General features: G+C 41.4%; 1 protein-coding gene across 2 annotated transcripts; it reads left to right on the top strand.

Moving 5' to 3' along the window:
* The first annotated feature begins 6,264 nt into the window (after positions 1 to 6,264).
* On the top strand, positions 6,265 to 8,570 carry LOC146220883 (uncharacterized). Of its 2 annotated transcripts, XM_084693235.1 has the most exons (9): positions 6,270 to 6,905; positions 7,191 to 7,261; positions 7,349 to 7,525; positions 7,616 to 7,677; positions 7,760 to 7,846; positions 7,934 to 7,975; positions 8,044 to 8,217; positions 8,297 to 8,332; positions 8,432 to 8,570. In XM_084693235.1, the coding sequence occupies exons 1-8, from the start codon at positions 6,748 to 6,750 to the stop codon at positions 8,330 to 8,332; spliced, it is 807 nt and encodes a 268-aa protein (XP_084549361.1). In that variant the 5' UTR covers positions 6,270 to 6,747; the 3' UTR covers positions 8,432 to 8,570. The 2 variants fall into 2 exon arrangements, with proteins under 2 accessions (XP_084549360.1, XP_084549361.1); XM_084693234.1 differs by lacking the exons at positions 8,297 to 8,332; positions 8,432 to 8,570 and having other exon boundaries at positions 6,265 to 6,905; positions 8,044 to 8,271.
* Positions 8,571 to 9,435: the final 865 nt, after the last annotated feature.

Below are 9,435 nucleotides of genomic sequence, written 5' to 3'. Positions count from 1 at the left end.
CCCTGCTCGACCTTGTGTGACCACTCCCACCAGGCTCCTGTGACGCAGCCTTGCATCTGCCTCTTGAACTGCTTCCTCTGCCCTCCATTTCCTGCCTGTCCTCACTTGGATCCCTGCTTTAGTCACCTTTGGATCACTTGAGTCCCTGTACTGAACCACTTCTCTGGATCAAGTTACCTTGAATTCCTCCTCCAAGAATTTGAAAGGCAGTTGCAATTTGTTGGTGTTCCCGTAGAGTTCAATGCTGCTCAGGCTTCTTGGTAATCCAAGCCATCTCCGGAGGTGCTTGTTGACCCTTCTCTCTTAGGTCTCACCTGTTGAGATAGGGACCGCATAGACAAGGAGGGGTCACAGGATCCTGGAAAGAATGGCAAACTGGGCATGTAGAGATGTAAATTAGATTGGCCCCCTCCCTCCCTTCTCCCTCCATATCTCCTCCCTCCCCTTTTTCCTCGATATGTCTTTGCTACCTGGCATATGGACATCCCATTCTCTACTTCTCCCATTCCTCTGTCCAAATCCACAAGAGCAGTTGATTTTTGGTCTAAAATTCAATGTGTCACATTATTTTAGAGATCAAATGTGAGAATGCTTTGTAGAATTACATTAATATAATAATAAAGACAATTGGGCCACTGGCTCGACTTACCCCTACCCTTTTGGCTCAATTTACCCCACACCCACCATTTTAACAAACTTGCTTCATCCAGCAGTTTAGAGCTAAAGTCATGCTAACAGTAGGCTATAACCTCACTCTGCAAAGTTAATTTTTTGCAGGTGTCCTTTTTATAATCCAGCAGAGTGCAGTATTGAACTACTGCGGTTAACAAAGGCATTGACAGTTAAATTAAATTAAGCGTAGTAAGGAAAAAAGAGAAATTATGTACGTTATTTAGAAGCAAATTGGCTTACAACCGATATTCAGTTGCTTTCAAACGGGTTGGCTAGCTAATAGAACGACTATATAGGGTGGATATACTTTCAGTAGCGTATAGATCAGTGAACTATGTTACATAAATGAATGTGTTTACTGATGTTAAAACTATGGAGCTAAAAGACTGACAGTAAACCTAAGTATTAAAAATAGAAATTGTCATTGAAACAACAAGTATTGGCACTGAAAAATGTTACATTGTAAAAATAAAATCTTGCAATCCTACTACTTTATTTTATTTTGATATTTTTATGCATCATGATGGGTTTTTCAATTTCAATCTTATTTCAATCAAATGTTCTTGATTTCAGTTTTTTTTTCAATTACAGTTTTTTTTTAAGCTGTCAGGATTTTTACAATGTCACTGGTTTTCAGTTTCAACTTTCTGGTTTTCAGTTTCAACTTTCTGATTTTCAGTTTCAACTTTCGGTCAGTGTTTTGGCGTAGAGGGGAGGGGCTTGAGGGGATCACTGCTACCTCTACACATAGTATCCTCTCTGACCTAGCTTAGGCAAAAGATGGATAGCGATACATTTATTAATTCACACCCATTAACCCCTTAACCAAATTAGATGTTAGCTTATGTTGTCACGAGTATCTGGCAGTTTTCAGAAATAAAATTGGTGATTGGACAGCGAAGATATCAAGGCAGGAGCCATAGTAATTTAATTCCCATGTTTGGACTGGCTGGCTGGAAAGGGCGTGTAGCAAAGATGGCGGCGATCCCAAATATGCAACAAGGCGTGACGTATCGTTAACCTACAGTGACTTAACTTTGCATTCTCTAATATATAGATACTGTAGATTCAACTTCTGAGGTAGACCTTTTTCTATTTTGTCTCAAGGTTTCTTTCATATGCTCTAAAATTTAATATGGACTTGAACAGCATAATAATTGAATGGGATAACACAGACTTCATGGTCATTGTGAAAGTAAATCCAAATCACTGTCTCACTTAGGATAAAAATGACAATGTCAGACAAATTTATCTAAATGTATTTTTACTTAGTCATGAGTCAAAGGCCTGTATTAGTTTGTAACAAAAGGCTGTTTTCCAGATACCTCCAATAATGTGAATTGTTTCCTCCATAAGGGGAAAAGAAGGTGAGGGATCTTGCACTCTCAACTTTAACAGAATATTGTCGGATCAACTTAACCTTAGTCAGAACTACTCAATGTTCACGTTATTTAGGAAGCCCCTCACCATGAGAACAGACACGGATATGGCCATGTATGACAAGGTTTATCTCCGTAAGCTTGAGAAGGACAGGATTGAAGCCCAGAACAAGCCCTTTGATGCCAAGGCTGCCTGCTATGTGGTTGATGCTAAGGAGCTGTACCTCAAGGGTACCATCATTGAGAAGGAAGAGAGAAAACTGTAAGTCATATTTCAGGGTGCTTGCTTACATATCACTCAAAGAGCTTACATTAAACAGCCTGTTTCTTAACATGTAGTTCAGATGAATTTAAAATGGTGAAGCATAATCGACGTCTGTGAAGTGTATGTTTGTATGTGAGTTATGGTATGTTCAGTTTTTTATGCTTTTTTGAGGTGTCTGTTTCATACCAAGAAGTTTGCTTGTTGTACAACATCAGTTATGGATATGTGCTCTAGTTTCAGATTGGGAGAACCAGTCTGTCCTGATTAAGTGAGTTAGTCATATTTTACAAATAAAATACATCTACAACCACCTAGGGATAGAATTTGAGTGGCAATGTATGCTATTTCTATGCATATTGTAGTATATCTTAACTGTGATTGTACAACATTTTCATATGTCCCAGTTTTGAAACCAAAGCTATTATCAACTAGTGGAGAATCTGGGGGGTATTCGTCGTAGCTCGCTAAGCAGTTTAGCGAGCTAATTTTCAGGCTAAGATAAAACACGCCCCTATTTTTGGTTCGTGGAAGCAAGTTTAGATAAATCACCATAGTAACATATCAATTAGCACTAACCTGCTCGAGAGCAGGCTAACGTAAGTGTAGCTGGATGAGCTTGCCACACCCCCGGAAAATAATTGGCAGCTCCCTTTTTGAGAGACCCAGCTGACCAAGGAGATATAGTTCGATTAACTTTCCATACCAATATAGTTCTTCACGATCGCCAAGATCCTTTATTTCACACGGATGAGTTCTTGTTTGAGCGATATAGATTCAGCCGACAAGGACTCATTTATTTGCAAGACCTTCTCGGGCCGTACATTGCAAATATCACACGCCGCAGCAAGCTATGCTTTATGAGCTTATGCTGCTGTATGTGAATATGTAACGCTATGTTCTAAGAAATGTCTTATCTGTTGTGCCTGTGCTTTTTATGTTTCACTGTGGGAGAGTGGGAAACGTCATATCGATTCCTTTTTATGTCTTGACGTGAAGAAATGGACAATAAAGCTACTTGAAACTTTTACTGTGCTTCAGACTCTCTGCATAGCCTTGAGGTTTTTCGCGTCAGGTAGGCTACATTTTTATACAGTATAGGCGATGCAGAAAACATTGGCAAAGCCACAGCATGCGTTGCTGTAAGAAAAGTGTACTTGGCGCATAACCAGCTGATGAATCAATTCATCATATTCCTGGCGATGCCCCAGTCAATGAAATCAAAGAGGGATTTACACATAGGCCTACATGCATATACACATACATAGGGTGATATCAGGTAAAATGGGCCATTTAAGGTTTGGGGGTCCCAGCCCTGACAAGTAACAGGGGATTTGATTGCTTTATGGTTGCTATGGTGGGCGGGCCAATAATTCAAACAAGACTGCACCAGAAAGCTGCATGGTAAGTAGCCTGGCATACCAAATCTAATTAAACTATTATAAGGATGATAAATCTTTTTTTTTTTTTTTTTACATGCACATAAAAAAACTATGAATATCTGTCTTGATGGCATCAATCACAAATAATGTTGTTAGTTTGGTATATGAACATATTTTTTGAAAACGTTATGTTTTTCTTGGTGGTCCAATTTACCTTAACCCACTGAGGTAAAATGGGCAACATGGTTTCAGATAAAATGGGCCATCATCTGTGTCACTCACAAACACACATACACGTGTTGGAGTGTGTGTGAGGGTGTGTGTGTGTGTCACACCATGACCCCCCCAACAGTAATAATGGTAGTAGATATTTTATGTACAGTGAATATGGCGAAGGAGAAGGAAGCGAGAGGAGAGGAGAAAGGGAGAAGGAAAGAGAGACAAAAAAGAGAGTAGGAGCAAGGACCAGAGAGGAAAGGATACAAAGATGAAACAGGGATGGAAAGGAAGGCCAAACAATTACAATCTGTGGAAAGAGGAGAGGATGAAGGGGGCCTTAGATTAATACATGGAGGGAGAGAAGAAAGGAATTACAGTGAGTGTGCACCTCTTATCAAGAGCATGGGGTGTGCCGCAATCAACACTGCAAAGACGCATCAGTGGAAAGGTGACTGGCAGTGAACATGTGTCAGGGCAGAAGCCCTACCTTCCACAGGAGGCAGAAAGGGAGCTTGCTGCCACCATCAACACATTGGCGCAGAGGGGGTTTCCCTTCACAAAACGTGATGTCCGGCAAGTGGCCTTTGATTTTGCAGCCAAGAACAACATTTCTGGTTTCTCCAAGACAGCAGGGAGGGCCGGATATTATTGGTTTAAGAACTTTCTAAAGCACAACCCAGAGCTTTGGATGTGCAAGCCAGAGGTCCTGTCTGCAGCACGGGCTGCTGGACTCAACAAAGAGGTGGTTAGCCAGTGGTTTAACCAGTATGAGAGCCTTTTGGTCAAGCTGGGTATTGAGGGCACACCGTCACATATATATGAAACTGTGACGAGTCTTGGCTTCAGGATCATTTTTTTTAAAATTATGGCACATATGAATATGTTTGTTTAATGCAGTTTAAATGTTTTGTGGCTGTATAAGCAACTGTGTTTTTAAAAAAACACAGTTGAAAAAAAGTTGGCACAGCTGATGTTTCAAGAACTGTAGGGCCTAAATAATTTTATTACATCATTTAAAAAAAAGAGATCAAAAACAGTCATTAGTAATCATAAAAATACATGCAAAAGGCATTTATGGTATTGTATTATTGTCCCAAACGATTTACCAAAAAGTGGCCCATTTTACCTGATATCACCCTAGTACATGCGCTTTCAGTAGGCCTACATATATCCTCATAAGTGTCTATGAATTCGTATCAATTATACTCTTTGTTTTTATACTTATTCTGAAAAAGTTGATATCATAATTTTCGCTAGCAAGATCTAATTCGATGATTAATTTCCATTAAGCCTACTGCCAGCAGGCACATTTAAAGAAATGTGATCTGATTGATCGGGGTAATAAGGCACTAAAGATGAGCCATTTTACCAAAATACGCATTTAGTTTATAGGCAATTTTTTTTGCCAAGATGCCTGTCTTGCTCTGGCAGCGGTGGCGGTGTTTGACTTAGCTATGATAATATACTTATGCGTCTTCGTAGAGACTCATTATAATAGTTTGCTCAGATGGCGAGAATATCACCGCTCTCTCTTTCGTCTTTTCCGCCATCATACCGTTAGAAAATCACGGTTTTGGTGATCGACCTTTCCTGCCTTTTGAAGTGTGGCGTGCTCGTGCACTTGCCCTGATAAGTTTAGCCTGATTAAAATTAACCACATGATTTGGATGCAGATCAGCCGTCAACGAACCGATATTTGCGGTTCTCAGTTAGCTCGCTAAAGTTAACGGGCTAAAGGGACAATGGATTAGCTTAGCTTCAACCCTTACGACGAACGGGCCCCTGGTGCAGGAAAGACTGTCAACACCAAACATGTCAGTATTTTGCAACAGTTGCAGTGTCTGGACGAGAAAAGAATAAGGATACAATACCTGGTAAAATACAGGTAGGCTACTCTGAGATTATAAAGTCCTATGTTTTAGATTTATTAGGATGGTTGTATTTTTGATTGGTCTGTAAGATATAGATGTTTGTCTACTTCACGGTTCTCTTGAAGATTAGATTATTGCAGCCAACCCTCGGCTGGAGGCTTATGGTGACACCAAGACAGGGAGGAACTCCTCTTGTTTTTTTTGTAAGTGGAATACACATTGCATAGTCTGGTCAGTCTTTAAAAGGATTTTCTCTGTTAAGTCCCCATTTTAACCTTAGTCAATTTCTTCTTTAGGGTAAATTCACCAGGATTCACTTTGCCACCACTGGGAAACTGGCTAGTGCTGATTTTGAGACCTGTAAATTGGGTTGACAATTCACAAAAGATGTGACCAAATCATACATTGGTTTGGAGTCTTCAAGCTTACCTATGTCTACCCTTTTGTTTCCTCTCAGATCTGCTGGAGAAGTCCAGAGTGACCTTCCAGCTGCCCAATGATAGAGGTTACCACATCTTCTACCAGATGATGACCAACCATAATGATTCCCTTCCATTACTTATCTCTATAAACTTTTTTGAAATTGTGACAGACCAATTTTCATGACACTCGATCCTTACGCATTATAGCCTGTTAACCAAACTGCATGCCCCTTCCCACACTTTTACAGTTTAAAATGTCCTCCAATCACTTTCTTGTTTTTATTGTGAGCTGCTTTAGACTGCCATTGACATCCTGGGGCCTGTTGCACAAAAGTAGAATTAAGACATCCGGGATAAATGACTCAGCTGAGCTCAATGAAGCCAAAACATGTGCGTCCAGGCTTAATTGGTTGCACAAAGACCAAGCCAGGATGAGCAGACACGGATTCATTAAGCCAGGTGAAACCAATCCTGGATAGGTGCGCGCTCACGGCTCACTCAAATAGACCCCGCCACAGATCACAGATTAACTGATTTACCATGGCAACTAGAGCCGCGTACTTTTCCCCGTCGGAAGCACAAATCCTCATGGAGGCATACGAGGAGGTAAAAGATATAATTAAGAAGAAAGGCAACACCGCCACAGTGATAAAGCAAAGAGAAAAAGCGTGGCAAAGTATTGCAGACCGCCTGAATGCGTAAGTAGTGCACAATTACACACTCACCGCTCCGCTGAAACATCACAATTACAATTCAAATATTTAATTCACATCTCCAAAAATGCAGTTGTACTGTAATTATGAAACGGTTAAATTTTTAATTGAAATGCACTTCAGATATGAGTGAAATTGTGTAAAGTAACTCCATCACACTGTATAAAGCTATGATACATTTTTTGATATTTTTACTGAAAACAAGACAAAAATACCAAGTAATTTTTTGCAGTGTGACTCCATTAAATATGTGTGTGTGTGTGTGTGTAGATTAAACATGAACGGGCCAAAACGGACATGGCAGCAGGTCAAAATCAAATACAAGAACATTCTGCAGAATGGTATGGTCCCTGACTAATATTTAACAAAGCACAAGCATATGTTGTACCCAGAAGGTGCCTGCTCACACATTGTCTGTACTGTTTTAGCAGTGAAAAAGAATACCCACAGACAAGGCACGGGTGGTGGGTCACCAAAGGCTGACCTTACCCCAGCAGAGGACATGGCCTTGGAGCTAAATAAAGGCAGGCCCGTCTTAGAGGGGATCCCTGGGGGGAAAGAGACGAGCATAGGTTCCTTCCAAGATGCCACCCGCTTCATTCAAGGTATGTCCTTCCATCTCTACATGGGATACAACCACATTCATATTGAATCAATTTGGACTGTCTGACTTTGGTTTACCTATTGCCTTGCAGTGTCTGGCAGCACTGTGTTCCTGTTAGAGCCACCAGTACAAGCACCAGACGATGCTGATCCAGTGAGTACTCCATCAAAGGCATACTGTAGGCCTGGCATGTCTTGTCTACTAGCTTCAATATGAATCCGATTAAATGTGATAGGGTGAAGGCCCCAGTGCAGCAGCAACAGCACATGATGGAGACGATGATGAGGAGGAGACCATCTCTCTGGATTCCAGAAGGCATGAGGTATCATGTTAAGACTGTGAAAGTACTATTTACTCTACAATGGTGAGGAGTCCTCATCAAAATCAAAAAATCTAATTTCTTTTACAGGACCCAGATGGTATACAGTGGGAAAACCAGCCTGGCAACATAGTGCGTATTAATAAAAGGACACCACATCCTGCCAAATTCCAGCTGCGCTAATTGTATTGTGTTCACAGAGCTCACAAGCTATCAGAAAGTTGTATGGCAACCACCTCCGGCGCCAAATAGAACTGGCAGACATAGACATTCAGTACAAGAAGAAAAAGATGGAAAATCTTGCACTGGAGTCCGAAATAAAAAAGAGGACAATTAGGAAACTGGACCTTGAAATAAAAAAACTTGAGAGGGAGGTGAGATATGCCTTCAATGTACACTGTATGCTAACTGTAACACAAATGTATTAATCATTATTTTTCTTTCCTCCCCCAGCTCCAAGAAGATGACACAGCTGAAAATAAAAATTAGGTATATTCTCGTAAAGTCAAGTGAGCCATGACATATGAGCTCTTATTGTGAGCACACAGGACGGTGGCATCTTTCTAAGGTTTTTTTTTATTTTCCCAGCAATCAGTACAACCAAGTCATCGTTATAAGGCATCGCCCTCTTTTGCCCACCCCCCCAGCACCAGGTGTGGCCACTAGCCTATATGAAGGCCCAAAATTGTGTGTTCCTTTCTGCTCTGACAATGGCATGCCCATTCGTGCGAGATGTGGTGGATGAAGAAGCACTTGTGCTGAGGAGAGCCTTCAGGCGAGAAAGGGTCTTCAGGGACCGGTTGGACCCACTGGCCTTCCCTGATGACCATCTATATGAAAGATACAGGTTTTCTGCAGATGGCATCAGGTATCTATGCAGACTACTGGGTCCCAGGATTAAGCACCGCACTGCACGGAGCCATGCACTGAGTGTGGAGCAAATGGTTTGTGTGGCCTTGCGCTTTTTTGCTAGTGGAGCCTTCCTGTACTCAGTGGGGGATGCAGAACAGCTGAACAAGGCCACAATTTGCCGCACAATAAGGAGTGTGTGTCTGGCTATCAAAGCATTAGCAGATGTCTTCATCTCCTTCCCCTGGCCACAGAAGACTCTGTGACATCAAAGAGGAGTTCTATAGGATTGCAGGTAAGAGGATCTACAAATTACAGGACAACTGTTAACACATAGTAGGATACTCATTACTTTGTGTGACAGGTTTCCCCAATGTCATTGGTGCAGTGGACTGCACACACATAAGGATAAAAGCCCCCTCAGGTGCCCATGAGGCCGATTTTGTGAATAGGAAATCCTTTCACAGCATTAATGTTCAGGTGAACATAACTTTTTGATATTGTCCATTGACGAACACGCTGCATTGCCAGTGATGTGCATTGATTGGTGTAATATTCCTCATCTTATGATTTCAGATGGTCTGCAATGCTGACTGTGTGATCAGCAATGTTGTGGCAAAATGGCCTGGCTCAGTCCATGACTCCAGAATCTTTCGGGCCTCTGAAATCTATCAGTGCCTATCACAAGGTAAGCCACACAACCCCTATTTATAACCATCATGGCTGTGTCAAGAATATCACTG

This window comes from Hypomesus nipponensis, chromosome 27 (genome assembly GCF_054491055.1).
Source record: "Hypomesus nipponensis isolate SF chromosome 27, ASM5449105v1, whole genome shotgun sequence".
NCBI lineage: Eukaryota > Metazoa > Chordata > Actinopteri > Osmeriformes > Osmeridae > Hypomesus > Hypomesus nipponensis.
The sequence above is the reverse complement of the archived record's forward strand: the minus strand, read 5'-3'. Positions and strand labels throughout refer to the sequence as shown.